General features: G+C 30.7%; 2 protein-coding genes across 6 annotated transcripts in view; one reads left to right on the top strand and one right to left on the bottom strand.

The window, feature by feature from the left end:
• CTNNA3 (catenin alpha 3) overlaps positions 1-23,154 on the top strand; it is a 1,724,633-nt gene that overhangs the window by 540,722 nt on the left and 1,160,757 nt on the right. The window lies entirely within an intron of this gene.
• The window catches only part of LRRTM3 (leucine rich repeat transmembrane neuronal 3), a gene marked incomplete at its 3' end in the record, with an annotated part of 158,164 nt that continues 150,119 nt past the window's right edge, over positions 15,110-23,154 (bottom strand). Inside the window, exon 3 of the mRNA XM_081267912.1 lies at positions 15,110-15,319. Coding sequence (XP_081124038.1) covers positions 15,110-15,319 — 210 coding nt within the window. The remainder of the gene's footprint in view (positions 15,320-23,154) is intronic.

Raw genomic sequence — 23,154 nt, 5'->3', positions numbered from 1 at the left:
AGAATTAACCACAATGATAATTGAAAGACTTTTAACATATTAAAAATATCTTTTTCAAAAATTGTTGAGAATTTTATTTTTAACCCTAGCTGTCTCTTTTGAACATACACTTTGTTAGACTCTTTAATCCAGCACATAAGAATATTTTTGCTAGTGAAAAAATGTCTTGAAATGTGAATACTACTTTGCTTAATGATCTTTATATAAGAGGAGTGTGCTTTATAAGTGTGTTTGTAAGCTTTTTTTCCCCTCTACCCGTAAATAAGTTGCAAATTAAGGAGCTGAAAACTTAAGGATGAGTCATAGATGGGATAATGGAAGTGGGCATGATGCTAGAAAAAAAAAATTAGCATCCCAATGTTCAGATAATGTCACCATTGCAGTAGAATAAAAAATGCTTTAAAATAATGGCATCTTCAGCCTATTTCCTTACTTATACTTTTTACTTCTCCCTAAATAATTTTAGTTCACTTATTATAAAAGATATATGAAATAAAATTAACAAAAAGAATTAGAAAGCGGGAAATGGGAAAAAAATATCAAAAAGGAAAAGGACAAGACATTGGTGGAAACGTAACCTGGTTACTATGTTATTGAGTGTAACTCAGCTCTGGATTCCTGAGTCTGTTACATGGCTCTAGTATTCATTGGGAATAAATCCTAAACATTTCTCTGGGAATTTTTTTTTCTTGAAATACAATTCTTACATGTTGTTCTAAAAATGATATTCTGTAACATGATGAATATTTTTCCTAATGTTATCTCCTATTAAATGTAGAAGTAAATTCTCAAAGACTTTTTCTTATATAGACTGAAGAACAAATTGAGGACAGAGTCTAATATATGTACAGTGTTATGTAGCAAATGGAAAAATAATTGAATGTCTACCAAAGATAAAATTGGTTATAGTGTTAGGAATGAAAAGTTCAAGGGAAATGTTCCTTTCTGCTGTAAAATTAAAAATGAGATGGAGTTTTCTTGCCTTGATTCCTAGCCCTAAGAAGTCCTTCTCTCTGAAGTACAAATCTTTCTTTACCTGTAATCTTTCTTTACCTGTTCTGTTTACCTCTTTCTTAGAAAGAAAACAGGTAAAGTTGACCAAATGAGTGATGACAAATTTTAGTTGATATTGATTATATAAATGCATTCTGCATTGATATTAAGTCCATATTTCAACCTCTAGTTACATTAATTTAAGACATGGATATATTCTACTGAGGGAAAAGACAGAAAAATTGAAAGGGAATATTAGACAAGGAAACAATTTAATTTAATTTAATTTAAACAATATTTAAATTAAATTAAAACAATTTAATTAAACCCATGTCAAATGAGAATTGATGTTAAGGAAAAGCCTGGGGAAGAAGTTTTTTTATGGAAAAATATGATTTTAGATCAGGTATGAAATAATGTAATTATAACTTATCTATAATATACTGAAGTGAGTGAAAAATGAAGGTATATTATCATAATTACCAGTTATAAATAAATCAGTTCATTATTTCCATTGAAAGAACACACTGACAACAACATCTATTCAATGTGTGAATGATTCAGTTAATAGCTTTTCATGCCTCATTTCTGACACTTTTTTTAGAAGAATAAAAATACTGAAATGGATTGAAATATACTGTGCTGGAGTGATTTGTACATAATTTATTACTAACTGGTACTCTTATTTCTAAATGATGATTTTTTCCCTCCCACAATGAAATAGCTTAAATACTAGAAGCTTCAGGGTTTGTTTTGATAAGAAACTTACCTTTTGGAAATTTCTTGATCAGTGATAGGTGAATAGCATGGACACTTTCCATGTATTAAAAAATCATATTGATATTCTGAAGAGATTGGTGTGTTGTCTAGGATACCTTGACCCTGGAGAGAGGTGGGAATGTCCTATAGTTGATATCTTTTTATACTTCCATTCTTTATAGTAACCATATATAAACATACTCCAGTAGGTAACTTTCTGCCACATGTGATTTGACAAAAACACACTTCAGATATTTTAAGTTTTTTTTTAAGCAATTCTTATTAACAAGCTACTGGATCATTCTTAGAATGCCACACATACAGTTATGTAAAACCACGTCTTTGAGTATCAAAGGATTCAGGAAGTTCTAAAACTAAGCTATAGGCAATGAACTGCTTTTATGAAAAGCATCAAAAGATGTTGGGGATGCAAATCAAGTCAAGATGGCGCCTGGTACTTTGCCAGGAGGAGTGGTTTGTGAAGCAAAGCCAGTGAGCCATTAGGATGATGAGGATTCCTTATTGGCTGATTGCTGTATCTAGATGATGTTAATTGAGTTAAGCTGTGTGTAATTAGTTAAGTATACATACCTCTGCTGTCTGGCAGAGAAGTGGCTTCTGCTACCCGGGGTGCCTGCTACTTTGAGTTCTTGCTCAGTTCCTGCTGAGTTCACTCGCAATAAAGTAGTTCCTGCTTCAACCTTCAAGTTGCTTGTCACCTCCCGGTTATTTGCCCAGACGGATTATGGCAAAAAGATCTTTCTTAAAAAAAGAACCTCTGTTCCATACCTGAATTTTTCTTAAGCTCTGAGATATTTGAGATATTCAGTGTATTAAAGAAAAAGAAATATTTGCCTTGAAAATTTTGAACAGATATGTACTGAGTTAAATATAAGCTTATTTATGCTTTTTGGAGAGCTAATTGGACTTAATAATGTATAATTGGACAATTCATATCACAAGATAAATTAATGTAAGCTTTCCTTTTCCAATCTTGTCATCTTAATTGTGTTACCACATGTGTATGTCATATATGAAATAAAACTTAGGAAAGAAGGAAGAAAACATAAAAATAAAGAAGAAAAATAAAGTAAGCAGAGTAAAGTATTACTTTTTGTGATTTCTTTAGGTCCAGAAATTAAATATTCTTTTCTTACTCTCTCATCAAGATCACCTGTGACCTGTCATAATGCATGGAGAATTTCAAGATATATTATCCTACATAATTCAAAAGAATAATGAGTTATTCAGGTGAAGTCTTAACTCCTTGGAATTACCTCTTTATATGTGTACAGTATTAGCCCCAATTTAATTTTTAGCTTATCTTTGCCCTTTTACTTAGTTTCTTATACTTTTCTATTTCATTGAATGTTTTTAAGGCAGGGTTTTTGGAGGAATGAATTTATAGGAAATCTAGTATTCTATGGGCAATTCAAGAACAGTAATAAAATGTTGTCTGTCTTCTTGTGATCACTACTTTAAAATGTCTAATTATGCGTATTTTAATCCAAAACTTGTCATAGGTTCTTGGTAAATGGGGGAGGGGATGACAAACCTGAAAAGGAGTGGTAGAGATCACCCAAGCTTGTATTTAAGCCAGCATTATAACCTTTGAATGTGGAAATTCCAACAGGCAGATGGAGAGCTCATAGCATTTCTCAAAGTCTTCCTGGAGACTGTCCAATTGTCCAGTTATTTACCATCACCAGTGTATCCTGCTCCACTTTTATTCCATTTACTAATGTAAATGTCAGTATTTCACACAAATCCTAGCAGTCCCCAATGCCTCATAAAATGAAAAGCACATTAATTTTTATTGTAAACTAATTGTAGTTTTCCAGACTGGATTTTGTTGTCTCTTTATTGGGATTCAGAAGAATGATTGCAAAACTTGAAAACATAAAAGCTGTTAAAACTTATATTGTAGTTAGTAATAAATTAGAGACCCAATAGTGTAGTACTTCAAAAATAACAAAGCAACAATAAGTATATTTTAGGTATTTAATAGAACTAGTTGTAACATAATGAATTCAGTTTTGTCGACTCAAATAGCATGAACCACAGTGTAGATAACTATCTAGAGTGAAAATTTCTGTGTGATTGAAAAAAATTGTTTAAATACAGTGAACATTCCATATATTGGGAATTCTGATGGCTGCCTTTGCCATATTGTATACTCCCTATAATCCTGAAGAGTATTTCAGAACATTAGACAGAATTTCCTTGGCATTCAGGAAAATGGCAATATTCATGATGAGCTTTCTTCATGTTAGTATTGATATGTTATTAAATTCTAAAATTAAAATATATTCATTTTCATATGTAGGAAGATCTGAAAATGATGACTTGATCTAATTATTGAATTCATTAATTCTATTTTGGCTTGACTAAATGCAAGGCACATTCTTTGTATTTAATAAAAAATTACCATAAGGCAAATAAACAATGGAATCCTTTGGGAGTAATGGTATCTTTATAAGGGGGAAAAAAAAAAGCCTTATTTAAAGAAGTAAAAAGGGCCAGGGATGTGATTCAGTGATAGAGTACTTGCCTGGCATGAGAGAGGCCCTGAGTTTAATCCCCAGAATTGCAAAACAAAAAATAAAAAATAAAAATAAAGTAAAATGTTAATAATAATAAACACCTGTAGAATAACTGTGCTTATTTATATATTAAGTGAATTTGCCACCTTACCAATTTTTTCACTTTCCTAATGAATTGTTTAATGGAAATGGAATAAAATACAAATACTCTCTACATATAATCTAATTTTCATTCACTGTAATAAAAATCTTATGTGTAACCAGTAGATGTTGAAAACTTAAATTGCAGAGGCCAATACATCCCTTTCACATTTTTTCACATATGCCCGATGTTAGAACTGCAATATAGGCTATTTGGTATAGAATTTGCTTGTGGAATTTTACAAAATAAAGCAAAAACTTGACAATCCATTATATTATTTACTTATTACTTTTTTAAATTTATTTTTCAATAAAATTGCACATGACCTGTATTTATCATGGAATGACTAAATTGAATATTTTTTATTTGAGGGTTGAATTTAGGAATTTGTGGGAAGTAGTAATTAAAAAATTTTTTTTCTGAACTTTAAAACTGAGTCTATGTGGGAAAAATACCAGACTCAGAAACTTAGATTTCTTAGTTTTCAGAGCTAATAGTAGTAGAAATTTCAGATATCTCAGAGTTCTAATTAGGAGACAGGGATGGGGCCTGCTGGACAGTAAAGAGTTATGTGATTGGCAAACTTTAGAATACTGGGTCTCAAATACATTTAGTCTTCGAGATCTTTTTTAGTTTTATTTCTGCAAAATTAATCGTTTTTTCTCCTTTATGTTACAACATCATGCACAGATTTCACTTTTAGAAATATCACATCTATTCAATTTTAAGCATTTTTGTCTACTATTACAGTCCTTGGCATATTATAAGTTGAATAAATGAATAAATACTTGATTGAATTGAAAGCACCTAAATATTGTGACATATTATAAAAAATCGTCATTATATTAAAAAAAGGACACTAATACTTGTGAGTCTATTTGAATGTACTTTTCAAATAATAGCTTTATAGACAATTATCTGTAATTTTAAGGCAAAAATGATTCTACATATTGTTAAATATTGATATGTTTAGTCTAATTAAAATACATGTTTGTTCCAATGCTGGTCTTTTTTCTGTTACCTACACAGTTTGATCATGGTCTTTAATCATGTAATATTTTAGTTTATTTGTAAGATGTATCAATCAAAAATAACTTTTGTTTTTAAACATTAGAATAAAATTCTGATTAGTATTCACCAATACTTACCTCAAGAGTAAAAGGTTGAAAAAATAAAAAGCTAAAGGCCATGTGTTAAATATGACACCAAATAGTTTCAGTAACATGTTTTTACTTGATACCAAACATCCTTTGACTGTAATTAGCTTCTAAGAAGTTGTTTAATTCACATAATTATTTTAAATTGATGGGGCTGCCTGGATCAATCTTTAAAATGGGTTATGATCATTTTATTAAAACTGGTTTACAACATTTTCCACAAAGAATCAATATTGTTTGCTTCCCAACCTTCTAAAAAAAGACAAAACACAATGGATAAAATAAGATTAATAAGAGAAACAAAGTTTGAAAAATGCAGAAAATATTTTACCTATATAAAAAGCTAAAAGATTTGCTACAGCCAGAAAAAAAAAATAGTCTTTGGAATTTTAGGTAAACAAGACAAAAATTCAGCCTGATATTTTTCTTCCAGAGAAGCATGGGTCTGACAAATACTATTAGAATAATAGATGTTCATAAGTGAAAATATATTCTTCCTTTTCCTTTTTCATTACCCTTTCATCTTGATTTTGTGATATAAATACTGCCAGTCTCAAGTTCTATCTCTGTTCCTATTTTTGCCCTGATATATCCTCAACTCCCTAGGAAATTTGATTTTATTTTCTCATAATTGCTGTTTACAGGTATTAAATGTGTCTATTAGAATTTTTGTTTTTGTGGATGTCTTTTCTCTCTGTGAAGATTGAAAGCCTCTTTGGGACAGGGACTTAAAAATTCTTACTTTCTACGAGGAATATATTAGGTATACTGTAAATTCTAACCATTATATTTATGATGTCTTAAGTTATTGCCTTAAATGAATAAACTTTAAAATTCAAGGGTGAGATCTAACAGGGGGCATTTAATGCACAGTTAGTAGGGGTCGGTTTGTCAGTATACCCATCACCTGATTTTGAATCCTTGTTCCACAATTTACTAGCTTTATGTTATATAATTACTTTGTGCATCCACTTCTTTATCTTTTTAAGGGGAAAACAATAGTACTCACTTCAATAATTAATGTGTGTCAATTACTTGGAAAAGTAAGCATTCAGTGTTAGTTGTTATAATTCTATTTTAAAGTGATTGTTATCAAGTCAGTGTTTCTGGAAATAATTAAATATATAATCCTATGGTGGCAATTACAGAAGACAATCAGATGTATGAGGTCTGTCCTCAGTGAAATTGTAGGACAACAAAACCATGTTTTAATTATAGAAAATGATATTTATATTCTCAGTTGCAAGAAGGCATGCACTTAGTTTATCTGAAAACTATCAGGTAAGTTAACAAGAAGTGACCTTAAACTACCTGTTTTCTATTACATAAAGGGTTATCTGGTAGAAGATTCTTTTTCCAATTGTTTTATGGTATTACCAAAACACCATATCAAACTCACACATTTTATATCATAAGTGGAGGTGAAGGCAGGGAAGAGTCAGTAAATGTTACAATTCAAGCCTTACATTGTTCTTCCACAAAATGATGAAGTAAGTATACAAAGGGTCATTCTGGAATACCCTTTTGTAAATATAGTATAGGTTGAAGAATTCAGATCTGAAGTTTGTTAAAGAGGAAGCTGGAAAGGAGTTTTGAAGAATGTCTCATACACTGAACAAAAATGAAAAAAAATGTTGATATCACAAGGATCTCAAGTTTTTCTCCAGATAGCATGTAGAGATATTTAATGTCTTTATCTAGATTTCTAGATAAAGGTGTAAGTATAGTCTGAGCTAATATGAGCTGCTTGGCTCTTATCTCAAGGCAATAATTTCCCTTTTTTTTTATAAATGAATATGAAGCAAGACCAAGAGATAATGAGCATTACAAGTGCCTAGGTCAAGACCAGCTGTGGAGGACTAAAAAAATTCCACTTCCTGGCTCCCCACTGTGGTGGATATTCCTCCTTGATAATTGCCTTATGGCAGAGCAGAATGACAACAAAGACCAACTTTTCATCATGTTCCTATCAGACTGCTTAGGGTACTATATTTATGGATCTGTAATTAAAAGCAAATATTTATGTAAAGCAGGAAGAACAAATGGAGTATATATAAAATTACAATTCATTTCTTGATTTTGGATTTTTTACTAGATGTGTATGAATTAATGTAATTTACTTATATAGATGAAGCAAAATTTTGGGGTTTATAATTTGGGGGCTATTTCAAATTCAACCTTGAAAATATCATTTTGAATTTAGTTTTAAATTATTTCTGACTTTTAACAGTGATAGTTCTTGAACTAATTTTTATTCTTAATATTCTCTCTTTGGGGTTATCAAAACTATCTGTGTATTTATATATCATTTATCTCATACATATTACTATCACAAATATACATTTGCTCTTACCTATCTAATGTCCATGCTGACCTTTACTGATTACATTTGATAACACAAATGTTATTGTAAAATTTGAGTCTTAGTTTTAACAATTACTTTCAGATTATCCAGTAATACTAAATCACATTTCCATCACTTACCTCTTGGTATGTGTAATATTTCGTCCTCTTCATTGTGTTTCACCAAATCTTCAACCCAGATATCAGGACCATCTTTATTATTCAGAATCATAATTATTCTAGCTATTTCAGGTAAAATTTTTCATTGTGCCAGGATGAGTAGATGTAGTGAAATTAGATTCATGGTGTTAGAATTATTGCTTTGCTAGATTTATTGTTTTAAATGTACGGCCTTGTTTATCACATTTACATTAGTGATCATTTTTAGTAGGTTTGACTTACAGAAATTTTTACTGACTTGAAATCCTGTATGTATTATAAAATAAAAGTATGTTTCACATGTACACTTCATGTTTAGATAGTGGTGGAATAAAATGTTAATGTAATTGTTCTTGACATTATTGAAATTTGTGCAGGTTCAGGGAGAAATAGAAGAGACAGCACAGTGTTTAATTAAAAAGCTCTTGGAGACAATAACAGTTGAGAGTCAATTTAAGAATCATTTGTGAACAGTTGAGACTGAAGAAAATTTATTTGAAGATGGAGTTTAAAACCAAGTTTTAAAAATGGATTGTATTTTGCCATCTTCACATAATGATGAAAAAAGTTATAGTTCCCTAACAAGAAAATGATATGTATTTTTAAAATTTAAATAATAATAATATGTTTTGAGTAGAACAAGCAGAGTCTTTATTGTTTCATAAAGGTTATCTTCCTGCCTTCTTTATGTGGTATGCTTCTAGACATAATTTGTGAAAGTAACAATGCTCCTAAAAAATATTGCCATATAGAATCATTCTGCAACCCATGACATATTTTTTGCTGATTGAGTGTGTGACTGTATATTATTATTGTTTTTCTTCACTTAGTCATTTTTACTTAGTGACTTAATTGACCATTCATATAATTTTTGCTTCAGTTGATGACCCCCCTTTTGACCAGTTGAAGATTATATTATAGATAGTTACTTATATTTTAAGTTGTAAGTTTAAAAGAGGTTGAATGAGTATAAATGAAAATAATTCATGAACATTTATTGTTTGAAGGATTTTCTTTCAAATGTTCACTCTTTTTAGGAAACAGTGTATAAAAAAGAGACTAATAATCTTTCTTTTCATTAAGATATAAATTTGGGATTTTGAAGGAATTCTCTACATAGTATGAAATTTTTGTAATTTTTCCATTTATAAATATGAACACATATTCTTTTTCTCCTGTCTCCACTCCCTCCATTAAAACCATGAGCTGAGTTATATTGATTAAGATCTTCTCTCACTTTTGAAAATGTGCTGTGGGGTGGTAATAATATACCTTTAGCATCTGGTAAATCTGGATTTGAATCCTCAATTCTACTTTATGAATGTTGGTAAGTTGCTTACAACCATGATTCTTATTTTCCTCTTCTTTGAAGTGATGATTATACCACTTTACAAAGATGGGTTAAAAATGAGATGAGGAAAGCAAAGTGCCTGACATCATAGCTTAATTCTTTCCTGTCTCCTCCAGCTCTTAGGCTGTTCTATGACTATCCAAGGAAGAAACTAGCGAGTAATTAACTTGCCTATTTTAAGGCTGTTTTCAAATACGCTTGTTCACGGAGTTACTGGGGAGCACAATCTTTAAACAATAGTTTGTCAGAAAATAAACTGGGCATTGTATGTATAGTTTTCCTTTGTTTTGTCGTCCTCTAGTCAAGAAAAATGTTCAGCTAGGCTTGGAACCCCATATTCACATCGGTATAGTAAAGGAACAAGGATTAATTCTTTCATGTTAGGACAAAAAGCACTAGAATGACTTGGTTTGGAAAAGTAAATCCTTATTTAAGCAATATTATTATAAACTTAGCATGCATTGGTATCACCTGAGTAATGTGTTAGCAATTCATATTTGGGGTATTATCTCAGAGATTCTAATTCAGTAAATCTAGTATTTTTTCACGGCACTTAAGGTAATCTCAACCTCTTAATAATAACTTCAAGGATATGATGGATGATAAAAGCTTAAACAAATAAATAGTGGGGGAAACACCAGTTTGCCTTATCCATGTTGTCTTAAAACTATTTTCTCCATTAATCCAGATGAATTCAGTAAATAAAACTGACTAATACCAATCTCTCATGTCAAGACCAACTCAAAATCAAAACTTGGGAGACAGCCTTTCATTTTACATAGTCTGAGGTAAAGACTACATCATAGAATATTTAAGGCCACACAGTAGGAGTGTGTTGCATTATGCACACAAGGTATATGGTAGTCAATTTACTAAGTTAAATTTGTGGTATTTTAGTTTAGAAAACAATAAGGATTTTCTGCAAGGATACTTTATAACAGTTCTCTTAGTGAATTTGAAAAAATTATTTGATTTACACAAAACAAATTTTAATTCAGCTTTTCAGGAAGACAAATACATAAACCAAATCTCCTATAAATGTCTGAGAGGTCTAAGAAACTCTATAGTTCCCTATGTCCTAGATAGCTAAGGTACTCTTTGCTTTAAGATCTCTATCCTTAATAGAGATGTAAATAATCAGTTGTGCCCATTTTCAGACATTAACCCAAAATTTAAATATAAGTCTACTTCTATCTCATAATAAAATCTAATTGTTTGACATGGAAAACCTTTAAAAATGACCCATCAGTACTCTGGTATTTGTTTTTAAAATTTCAAGTTTCTTCTCCATTGCAGTAAAATGAAGCACCATTACTGACTGTCATTACTGATTGTAGTTAAATCAGAATTTTGAAAGTATTGTTCCTTGGCTGCTCTCTTTTTAGAGACAGCTATGGCAAGTTGAGGAGGTAAATGGAGTAGAAGAAGTTTTTGCTACAAGACCAATTCATCCTCTGATTTTTTACTACAAAACAAACTCATCAGGATCTTGAGATTTTTTTTTTTTACACATTAAAAGATTGTTAAACTACTACCCCTATGATAAACTGTTAAGAACTATACTATTATATCTGCTCTGGAGATTTCTCAATTTCTCTCTGAGACCAAATTTCTGCCAGTTCTATTATCTCTCCCTTAACTTGCTGTCATTTACTCATAATATCTGATTTTCTTTCTACCAGCTTTCTCACAGTTCACACGAGTAATCTGTTTTCATGCTTTCTATGTCTTTATTTATTTTGAATCTTTACTTTAAGAGATAATATTGTCTTCCAGTCAGGAGCATTTGAAAACAAATGTATTTTTACTTTTATAAATAGAGGTTTTATTTTAGAAAGTATTTTTGTAAAAAGATTTTACTGTTTCTAAGCAGTTTATGTAATCAGATCTGAGTTCAAATTGGGTTATGTCATTTGTCTTGAGTGTTAAATTTGGAATAGTTTTCTTTGCTTCCAAAAATATAATTTATGTTAAAAATTAGTATGTTTTTCTAAAACTTGAAAGAGGGAGTAGGAATAGAGACTTGACAAAAATGAAAAGATTAGTAAAATATTTGCATGTTAACATAGGTTTTAGCATCTATGCATTAGTTTGGATAAGTTATATTTCATTTTTATTGGAAAGAAAATAGAGAAATTTGTTTTCTATTATGACAGTTTTTTAAAATTTTGTTTCATAAAAGAATCTTGCCAAAACAAAAGAAGAAAAAACATAGTCTTCCCTATCAACTCTGAATCAAACACGTGTTTAGTTGAACGTGTGTTCAACATGTGTTCAACCTTGTGTTATGGATCTTTTTTACATCTACCCACACAATCTCAATTTAGACGGTGTTTAGTTTCTCTCCCTCTGCTTCTTGAATTTTTGTCTGCACCTTGGGGACTACCTACATCCACATTTTGGGAGTCGCTGTTCTGCATATTTATAAATGATCTTATATATTGAGATATGTGACTTGCTATAGAATTTTAGCGTGAGAGACCAGAAAGAGTTCATTTAGCTCACGTATTATACAAACTGAAGGAACTGAGTTAAAGTAGAGATTATTAAACAACATGTCAAACTTTTTTTTTCTTTTATTCTATCCACTATCTTGGATGTTGTCAGCACTAATCAGAGAGAGAAAGCTTTCAGTTTAATGAAAGACTAATAGCCTGTGAAGTTTGAGAATGGTTAAAGTACATCAGTGATTAGCCCAGTGTTCATGGGTGAGGACTCAATTTCTTTGAGATTAATGTGTCTTCATAGGGTTGATATGAAGACAAAATGAGAAGGTTTGTGTGGTTTGGAAACCTCAAAACACAGCAAAACTTTATTGTTTACTGCAGCTGTTGCTGTTTTTGTAATCACACTGGGTCAAACTCTCCATTTTTCAATTCCAAACACAGGTAAACAGATTTTAGTTATTTAAATGAGTGAGCAATAGATAGGAATGGAGACATTAATGGGAAGGGCAGGTACTTGGAGGAAATGGGAAATTATCAAATGGTGAAAAAGATAGTTTAGAATTAAAATTTTAGACACAAACTAACACAATTGCAAAGGGATAAAGATTCCAGACACCATCTATTCTAGCAGGTTTTTACCATTCCCCCCTCCCTCTTCCATGGCACAATAAACATGAAGCAAATAACCCAACATCTTTTTTTTCTTTTCTTTTTAAAGACCCTTTTAATTTCAAATATGAGAAGTCTTAAAATTTTAGTTATTTGCCTTTAACTGTAGCTTAGGAACTTGGATGCTCAGAGGTGTCATCCCAAATTGATTTATTTATAGTTGCTTACTTTAGGTGAAATTAAAATGTTTAAGAAAGTGGTTTGTTTCAGGAAATAAAAGCATACATTTATAAGGCTCCTTGGAACCTTAAAATTTCTAAGTCATTTATCAATTTGAAAGTGTCTGAAAATAGACTTGAAGTGCTTATTTACACAAACTAATTCTTTCTTTTGGATCTTTGCAAGGACAACTTCTAATGAACAACTTGGCAGATGACATTTTGATTTACATAATAAATAAAATTTTGCATTTGATTTCAGTCCCATAAATAAGAGATTTGTAGCCCTCTATAAATGTTGTCCAAAGCCAAATCTCAGCATAGGGGATTAAAAATGCTCAAAATAATACATTGTAAGGAAGTTAGATATTGGAAAAAAATAAAGCTTAATTTGGGCTTAGAATGACAAAATTTTGATTAACAAATAATTTATGCAAAATATGTTACAAAATCTGATATGCTAAATATCAAGGGTTTCACATTTAGTTACATTTAAATTAATAGTAGTTTATTTCTTCAAACCTTTACATCCCCTTTTTCTTTGATTTTTGTGTATTTGCAAAAAAAATTTTTTTGCGCTACAATTTTTAAGTTTATTTTTCTTGAAGTTGCTCTTCAATTTGTTGTGATAACCTGCATAAAACTAGATTCTGTAGATATGATTTCTTTGGAAAAGATAAAAAATTAAGTTTGACATTGATGCTTCTAATTATTTTCTTTGTTGCTTTGATTGTATTTGACCCCTGTTACACTGACATATATTCAATCTATTTTTGACATCATAAATATAAAATGACAATATAAAAAAGCATTTGTTCTAGTGCAACAGTAATTGAAACTTGCAGTTTTATATTTTTTTAAAAAATACTCAAACACCAAAAAGAATGTGTGATTTTCATAGTAACAATGTTGTCAAACAATAATCTGTGTCAGGTAAACAACAGAAACAAGTTGATCATTCCAGCCTCTGAAAAGTCAGGTTTTCCTAATTTGATTTGTATTTAAAACACAGTTGCATAATCAATATAGGACCTGGGTTGATATTCAATTACTCCCAGTTATTTTTCAGATAATTTGGAGGTGAATTCCATTATGGAGGGCAATATAAACAATTTGGAACATAATATGGATGTTTATAATCTAATTGAGTGATACATTTCTCCACCGTGGCTCACTTCTATATTGAATGAATTATAGATGTTTAAAATTGTCCCTCAGGAGCAATGGATGTAGCACACAATGACAAAAATTTCGTATTTTTCCTTTGAGAAGTTCCCCAAATAGTCTCAGAGTTCTAAATGAAAAGTTGTCTTAAGAACCAGGCACATTTTGCACTGACTGATGGTTATTTTTAGGTAAACCGATTTGGGTTAATTAGAAAAAAAATTGCTACTGTACAGTTATTATGCTCTATTCCTCCCACCTTGGCCTGAAAATAATGAGATGTAACAAAAGTTTTTCTTTGTCACTGGCAGCTGCACCTTTTAAGTGTATCAAAGTCTGTTGCTGTGGTTACGGCCTTTGTTTCCAGTGATGTCTTGTCCATACTTCTCCCCCCAACCCTTAACAATGGTTACTCAAAAAATGAAATAATGAGTCATTCATTCGGAAATATGTTGTTAAAATATCCCTCTTTATCATTACATTTCACTGCTTAGAAACTAGGCTGTAATTCAAGGCAACAGTTAAATCTGAGAAGAACTGTTAAAAAAATCTTTTGATTTTTTTTCATTTATAAGAAAAACCTGTCTATGTAATTGAAGAACCTCTTACAAGTCTGAACAATTAAATCCTTTTTGGTTAATGTATTATTTCTGGAACAAGTAGATAAAATTCTACGCAGTAAGCATGATAAAAATCGTGCATATTTTGCACAGCACAGAATTTTAGAGTCAAGGTTTCTGGGCACAAAAGCAGTAACAAAACAGTCCCTACAAAACTGAGTAACTTTGAATAACACAAGAAATAATTTTTGTTAATTTAAAATTTTAGAAACTGAAATGTGTAAAGTTTGTAAAGTAAAATGTAATTAAATTATGGTACTGTACATACCAGTTGTTTCTATAATTGAAACTTTACAATATGAAAAATACATTAGCTCTGTACAGTTTTTACACATAGGTAGGATGAGTTTTGAAAAATCGATTCTTTTTTTTTTTCAGGGTCATACTCTTTAAGTCAAAAAAATACTGCACAACTTAGCTAATTACAAAGTGTAGACTTGAAACAATTCATGTCTTCTTTATTTCATGAATCAATCTTGATTTTTGTTTTATTTGAACAGGGGATTTTTGTTTTGTTTTTCAGAGTCACAATGAACAGATCTTCCTCATTTTGTCCTTGAGGTTACAAAGTTTGGTAGCAACCCTTGGCCACCAGTCAGCTCAGTTAAGCCAGTGGCTGTTTATGGTCACTGATTCGGCCAGCTGTTGTGATTGTGCTCAGGTCCAGCTCAGTCTCTAGGTGTGTTTCCATCGTATCTTCCTGTGCATTCGTTTCAAAGGATTTGTGAGAGAGAAGCTCATGATGCACCCCACAATAACTTATTGTGGGCTGGTCGTATGCCAGAAAGGTTGACACATTCATAGATAAAGGTATCTGGGGAAAAATGACATGAGAAAAGTCAGTTATAAAGGGACAGACAACGTGAGGGGCAAGATATGGAGACTCAAGTGCTGACTTGACTAACCTCTACAGTTACACCTGTGGCTCTAGTGTCCCTGCACTATCCTGCTCCTTCCTCTCATATTTTGAGCTCACAGAAACAGCTTTAATGTCTGGGTAAAGCTGTTCAATGTTATCTGAATGTCCTACTGAAGAACATTCAGATAAATAAATAGCAGTATGCATGGATATAAAAATGAATTGAAAAGCTCCTGCATCAGAGAAGTAAAAAAATTGCTTCCCCTAATTGGGGTAAATCTGTGGTTTTAGAACTAAGAAAGCTATTATTTGGTTACCTCTGATGTTAGGATGCAAACAAACAAAACAAAACAAAATAAAAACAGTGACTCTCAAACTTTAGCATGCATAAACATCACCTCCCTCTTCTTCAATTACCTATTCCATTGTCCCCAAAAGGTTTGGGATAGGACATTTTCATACAAGTTCCTATATGAAATGGGTGCTGTTAATCCACATACTACACTTTGAGAACCATTGCAGAGGAGAATTTTCTAGTTAAGTCATTCTGGCTATTCTTATCCATAACTATCATCACAAAGATTCCTTGAAACATTAATGCTATACTTTAGTTAATGTATTCAAATTTGGAACTGTAAGAACTCCCAAGGAAAATTGAAAACTCCTCTGTAAAGGTCTAAAAATCATCAAAAGATGATGCTAGTTTGAAAGAACCAGTAGAACAGGTGAGGAACTGACTCTATTGCTAATAAAAGAAAGATATAAGGATGTGAAGAAAAAAAGTCACATATGACTATTGTGAGCAGAAGACAACAGGTAGTCTTAGATGTAATTAGTTGTCAAAGTCTATAGATCATTCCCATTTTTTCTCCAATAATATAAAAGCTTCTCTCCTAAAAAGTAGGTAACTTTGAGGAACCTTCAACCTGATCTTGATTTAATATCCACCTTAGTTTAGATATTGTTTGCACGTCCTCCAAGACCTCATATGTTGAAATGTATTAAATGGGTGGAAACTTAATCTGACTATGGTATTTAGAGGTGGGGCTTTGAGAAGTTGATTAGGTTTAGACAAACTCATCAGGGTGGAGCCTGCAGGATTGAATCCCAGTGACTTCATAAAAAGAGGGAGCGAGAAGACATATATATATATATATACATATACATGTTCCCTGTCTCTTGCCGTGTGATGCCTTGTGCTTCCATGGGATTCTGGCAGCAAGATGGCCATCACCAGGTGAGAGCCCTCAACCTTACACCTTCAGAACCCTGAGCCAAACTAGACTTCTTTTCTTCATGATTCATCCACTCTGTGGTACTGTATTACTGGCAACAGAAAATGAACTATACAATATCCTAATTACTAATTCATGTTATTGGATTTCCTTTAATGAAAACTTGTTGAGTGAATGAATAAAATGCATTTCTGTTTGAGAACATCTAACTATATTTCCCTTCTGATCTCAATTGAGATTAGAGCACAAAACTAAGGAAAATAGAATGTCTAGGTTCTATTCCTTACTTTATCTTCAGTATAAATATTCCCTTATATTGAGATTATCTATTTAATAAATGTATATCAATGTATCAAAAGTCCTTGGAAACAAAAGTGTAATGCAGTTCATCAAATTAAATTTCTGAGTAATTCTTTCTATTTATGTAGAATTTTAAAATTTGAAGCATGAACTTGTCTGATATGTGAATAAAATACATTATAGCAATTTAAAGATGGTCAAGACAATTGAGAAATCATAAAGGTAATACTTAATAGTAAAATAGAATACTTCCATTTAAAATAAATAAGAATCTCTATTGTTACAGATGTAATAACTAAGATATTTTATCATGTAAAAGCAATTGTGCAGCATGAATGGATTTCAATTATAGGAGAGAATAAACAAAGCTGGGCACGTGAGTTTTACATTGGCCTCTGGGAAATCAATGCTCTGCAATATGTTTTGGGTCATATATTTGTAGGGTTTTATATACTTGTTCTTATTTGTCATAGAAAATTATACATAACACATGCTAAATCTTTCCTGGCTTTCTTGGAATTAACTCTACTGTGAATGATTTATAATTTCTATGGTCACAATTTCTGAAAAATAATATGCCAAGATACTTTCTCCTGTTTGTATACACATAATTTCTTGCTTGATTTAATATCTAGAGGCTTCTGATATCCAGAGCAAAAGTCCTAATTTGAACCATATCAATTAAATAGTTTGCTATGAACGTCTACTAAAAAAAAAATCTCACATATTTTATTTAGAGGATTTCTTCTTGAATATGTTTTATTTGGAAACACCTTACTCATGCCTATACTGTTTCAATGTATTTTTCACTTTTTTTTTACATTTTGCTCTTTCCAAAATTGGGACAGTACTTACAAGCAGTATAGACGTTTAACATGTATTTTTTCCCTCATTTGAAAGTACATCTTAACAGTTGATGATAGTTACTATCAAAAAATAACAGAAAGGTGATTAGTAAGTAGAATTTAACAGCTAACCATATGGGAATAGACCATGGATTTTTTAAAGTTGACTTAAATGATTTTGAAAATATAGGAGCTAGCATTGGATAGATACAAATGTGCATTTATAGGAGTACATGATATACAATTGTATACATGTATATGTGTCATCTATATAGTAATTACTAAGGATTTCAAAACCATTCTATTAAGGTATGAGAAACACAAATTTTGTTCATACATTTGATAACTATAACAGATTTATGTTGTCTATATAAGCTATTTATAAATATAATATACATACCTGTAGATATATATGTAATATAGCATATGTATACACACGTATGAACATTTACAGATTTTTAAAATCGAGCTCAGATAAGTTTGCTGAATTATGATACTTTTTCACTGGCAATTTTATTGGAATGGTAAGGTAATTTTCACAAAGTATTTTGTTGGGTTTATACAAGTAATTTCTTTCCCAGTTTCTTATTTTTAAGTATTTTATATAGATGTGAATGGCAGGTTTATTCTTTAGTGACTAATCTGCTGAATGAAAATATATTAAATCTGCACATGTGACACTATGATAAACAATATGTATAAAGCAAATACTAGTGAATGAACCAAGTGTTTTACACATAGAATAAGATCAGTGATTTTCTTTTAAATTATAATTTCTTCCTACAAGTTACCATACATGATAATTCAACAGGTATTGACTTTAAGTATGATTGCTACAACATATATCAAAATATGTAGTGTACAAATAAATTTAAATTTAAGATCTAGTTTGTTTATTAATAAGATGAAACTTTTACCAAAAGACTACACTCTTTGAAATAATTATTATATTAGAATATTCCTGTAATATAAATTTGTATGTAATTGTAAGCATTGTAGTTTGGTTTTACAACTGAGTACATACAAGTAATAAGTCCTAAATATAATAAATGTAAATGAAAATATGATATTATATAAATTTATTTGGGGAGGAATATTTTTGGCTCTAAATATAATTAAAAGTTATATTTTTGTCAGAAAATGTTTTCCTCATAAACATGTTACATGTACTATTTGTAATGACTTTCTTTCTCCATATCAACATCATAATAAATATTTAGTACTTTCTCAATGTGGGGTATTAGATTCTTAAATAAGGCAATTAAAGTAGAAAGTCAAATATAACGTGCAAATTCTTCCTCCTCTAGTAATAACACACCACTTGCCAAGTTGCAGTACTGTGTGAGAGCTTTATTTTGGTTCTTACCATGAAAGGAAATTTATCTGCTCCTTTCAAATTATAGTCACTTGTTTGGAAACACAGCAGATGACAATTTGTGATATTTCCATTATTTGAAAAAAAATTGAATAGAAGGAAAACTGTTTATATTTCAAATAAACTATCTTAAATATTTGAAAATTAAAATTTGCATATGGTATATTTCACATCAGAAAAAAATATTTGATGCAGAGTTTTGGGCAATTACTGTGAATCCAGCAATTTTTTGGGGGGGGGATTCTATTGGGAGGACATATCCTTGCACAACAAAGTGACTGATGGATGGGTAGTGATGGAGAGGCTACTAGTTGGCATTAAATGCTCTGTGAAGCTTATATGCAGTCCATGTAAATTCTACCTGTCACTAAGCCACAGCAAACACAGCATCCTCTTGTTCAGATAACCAAGTGGCCTTGGTTTTCTTTTCTCTTTTTAAACTAACCTGTTCTCTTTCCCACACCCCAGCCTCCCTTCCTCTGTCTCTCTCTCTCCCCCTCTATTTTTAAATTGTTCTATTATATGCTTTTCAATATGGTTAAGGTGTTCAACAATACAGTCCTATTTTCTACTTACTATTCCAATTTGGACAGTATACCTTAGTAAAGAAAATAAGCAGTGACCCTATGTGCCTAAAATGAATAGATTGGTTCCAGAAGGGGCAGTAGGAGATTTAAACCTAATAAGGCTACTACCTCCCCCAAACTTTTTATTTTAAGACTCTTTTTTAAAATTGGTATATTGTAATTATACATAAGAGTGGAATTCATTGTGCCATATAGATACAGGTACATAATATGGTTTGATCAATCTCATTTCTCAGTACTTTCCCTTCCCATTTTTCTTCCCCAGATCTGCTTGCCTTATGCCAGTGATCTCCCTTTATTGTTATTATTATTTCAACTAGTCTATTTTATATGTGTGTATATATATTGTATATATATGTGCATGTGTGTGTGTGTGTGTGTGTGTGTGTGTGTGTGTATGTGTGTGTGTGTGGTTCACTTTGGTGTATTTGTACATATACATGGACCTAGCATACTTGATAGATTTCATTCCTCAGTACTCCCCCTTGCCCTTCTCTCTTCCCTTCCTCTCACTCCTCATCTTCTACTCTTTGTCTTCCTTCTATTTTTGTGAGAGCCCCCTTTCTTTCTCTTTCTTCCCAGACCTTTCTTTAGAATCTTCTATTTAAAGTATCCATAGAATCCTCTTGTCCCGTCTTTCTGAGAGAGAACAGTTTCTTTCAGTGTTCTTTTACCTGATAAACTTTTACATATAATTACTCATGGCTTCCTTTAATCCTAAGTCACTGTTTTCCAGGTGAGATAATTATTCTTGAAGCATAACTCATATAGTTTCAAGAATGTGGAAACTTGCTATGTAGAAAACATTATAATTTGACACATTTTAATGCATTATCATAAGCATTTGAGCTAAGAAATCATTATATGCTATTCTAATTATAAGAGGTAGTAGCTGACCCATTACTTAGGAAAATTCTCTTGGGAAAAATTTTGATATGCTTAACTAGTAATATCTTGATGTCAATGACATTTGCTAGTACTAATTTTTCAGTAGGTGTTTCAACATCAATAATATGTACCTTTCTTATAAAAATTATAGTTAAATAAAAATAACCAAGTATTAATGATTTTCCCCATTCATATATAATGTTTAAGCTAAGTATATGATTATAAAGGGAAAGAATAGTTTTTTAAAGTTTCCAATTTTTGATTAAATAAAAGCAACTATTAACCTTATATTCACTGTATAAATAATATTATCTATATATATTTATAAAATATGTGTATATATATGAACCTGTATGTGTATTTCTCATATTGAATTAGTTGGTTAGCAGTTCCTCCAGCATATGTTATTTCTGAATATAGTTTTTAGTAAGTATAAATACTCATACTACTAATTATCTTTGAAAAGAATGCCATGATGTCCCCCCATTTCACAGATAAATCTAGCATTTATCTAAGGCCAAATATTATCTAGTAAGAATTCTACTTCTCTCCATTGTTGAAAGGATTTTTTTTTGTTTTTTTTTCTTTTTTTTTATTATCTTTTAAAAAATGTTTAAATTATACATGGACACAATATGTTTATTTTGTTTATTTATTTTTATGTGGTGCTGAGGATCAAACCCAGGGTCTCTTACGTGTGAGGCATGGTGGGCTAGAGAATAATTATAGTGTTTTTGTGTATAAGGACATCAGTATCCATACATATGTGTTGTGTGCTGATTGGCTGATTCTACTAACTATACTATTCATCCTCCGTGGGTGTAAAATTAAATAGCCATCTTTTTTGTTTGAAAGTAACGTTGTTATTTTCCTGATTTATTGGTGAAAGTCAACACTGCTGGGAAGTGATTCAATATTTACTTTTATAGACTCTCCCACAGAGATAATATATTTTACTTTGAAACTGATTTATTTGTTTGAAGAGCAATCTATCTCCTAGAAAACTTTAGCATTCTAATGGTTAATTGGTGTGTGTACAATAGACCCTTGGATCATTAATTTTAATTATCTTGATTCTATGAGTAAATTATTTAAAAAACATTTTCAAGAAGTACTTAAGAGGCTGAATTGATGTTATCTATGTTAAAAACATTTAAAAAGCCTAACTTGAAAATTCTTTAAAGTATTTTAAAATTATTAGATGTAATTCAAGCCTTAATATAACTTTTGGTATTTTCTGCAGAGCTAAGTTACCTTTCTGGGATCACAAGTACAGAGTAATAAATAAGGCAGGAACTTGATGTGAATTTGAAAAATTTCAAGTGTCTGTAATTTGAGAAAAAGGTGAAAGAAAACATTGTTTGTAGAAACATAATAATTCTACTAGTGCTTTTTGTGTGAAAAGTACATTATATAGTTAATTCCCCCAGAGTTAAAACACAAAGAGAAAAAAATTAAGAGTTCCATTTGAAAGGTCATAGTTCTTATAACAAAATATATTTAGAATAAAAATAGAATTCTGGACTTTAGCAGTTTTATGTGTCTTTACAAATTTGTACCTTAGTAGTCCCCTCATTCCATCTAAGTAATGGGGAGAATCATAAACTGAAAGTGTCTTTATCTTTGCAATTAAAAAAATTAAACATTTAAATGATGTGGCAACTGTGAATGTGCTTTTTTGCTTTATAAAACATTTTGCTTCTATTTCAGTTTTTCAATAGGAATTAATTATATGAATTGTTTGCATAGATTTAAAATGTGTCTATAATATGAAATATAAATATTTATTCATGAATTTATTCACTCTTTCGTTCAATGGAGATTTGCTAAATGCCTTCTCTGATCTCTGATATTGTGCTAGAAACTGAGGCCAGTCCAAGTCCTTGTTCTTAAGAGAGGTCTTTATGTAAAAAGAGCATTTTTCTTTTCTGCAATTGACATCTCTCAATTTTCCATTGATTCATGTACTCACTCAATTATCCATCTACCCACACATTTTTGTTCCTGTTCTCTAATACTCAAGGTAGTTCCTTATTCTATTTTTATGATATTTATATTTTTAAGATCCACCTCTGACACTTTTATTTGTACTTATGTTTTCTCTCATATTAGACCATAATGTTTTTGAATGCCAGAATTTATTACTAACTATATTTCTCCATGCTTTATATTGTCTTACATGCTTCTTTAAACTTAGTAAAAAACTACTTGACTGAATGGAGTTAGAGTAAAGGATATTTTGCATAGATAGGGAAGAAATTGAAATTTTTTTTCCCGGGATGACTATGCTTTACAGGAGCCATATGACTGAGATTATCTGTTAAAGTGTCATTATGTAAAGATCCAGGCCATGATGACTAGATTAGAGGTGGGGGGCTAAAATAATTAACAAAATTCTACAGTAATAATAAAGCATGTAGCATTGTTAAATCTCAATGTTTGATATTCTTCTTTATTTTTTATTTTAAAACTATTTTTATTAAAAATTTTTCTTTATTTAAAAATTGGTTTAATACCTTTTATTATGAAAAGTACTAATTACATATTTGAAATATGAAAA

Source organism: Spermophilus citellus (assembly GCF_964194105.1).
Source record: "Spermophilus citellus genome assembly, chromosome: 15".
In the NCBI taxonomy this organism is placed as follows: Eukaryota; Metazoa; Chordata; class Mammalia; order Rodentia; family Sciuridae; genus Spermophilus; species Spermophilus citellus.
Note: the sequence above shows the minus strand (reverse complement) of the source record. Positions and strands in the feature narration are given on the sequence as shown.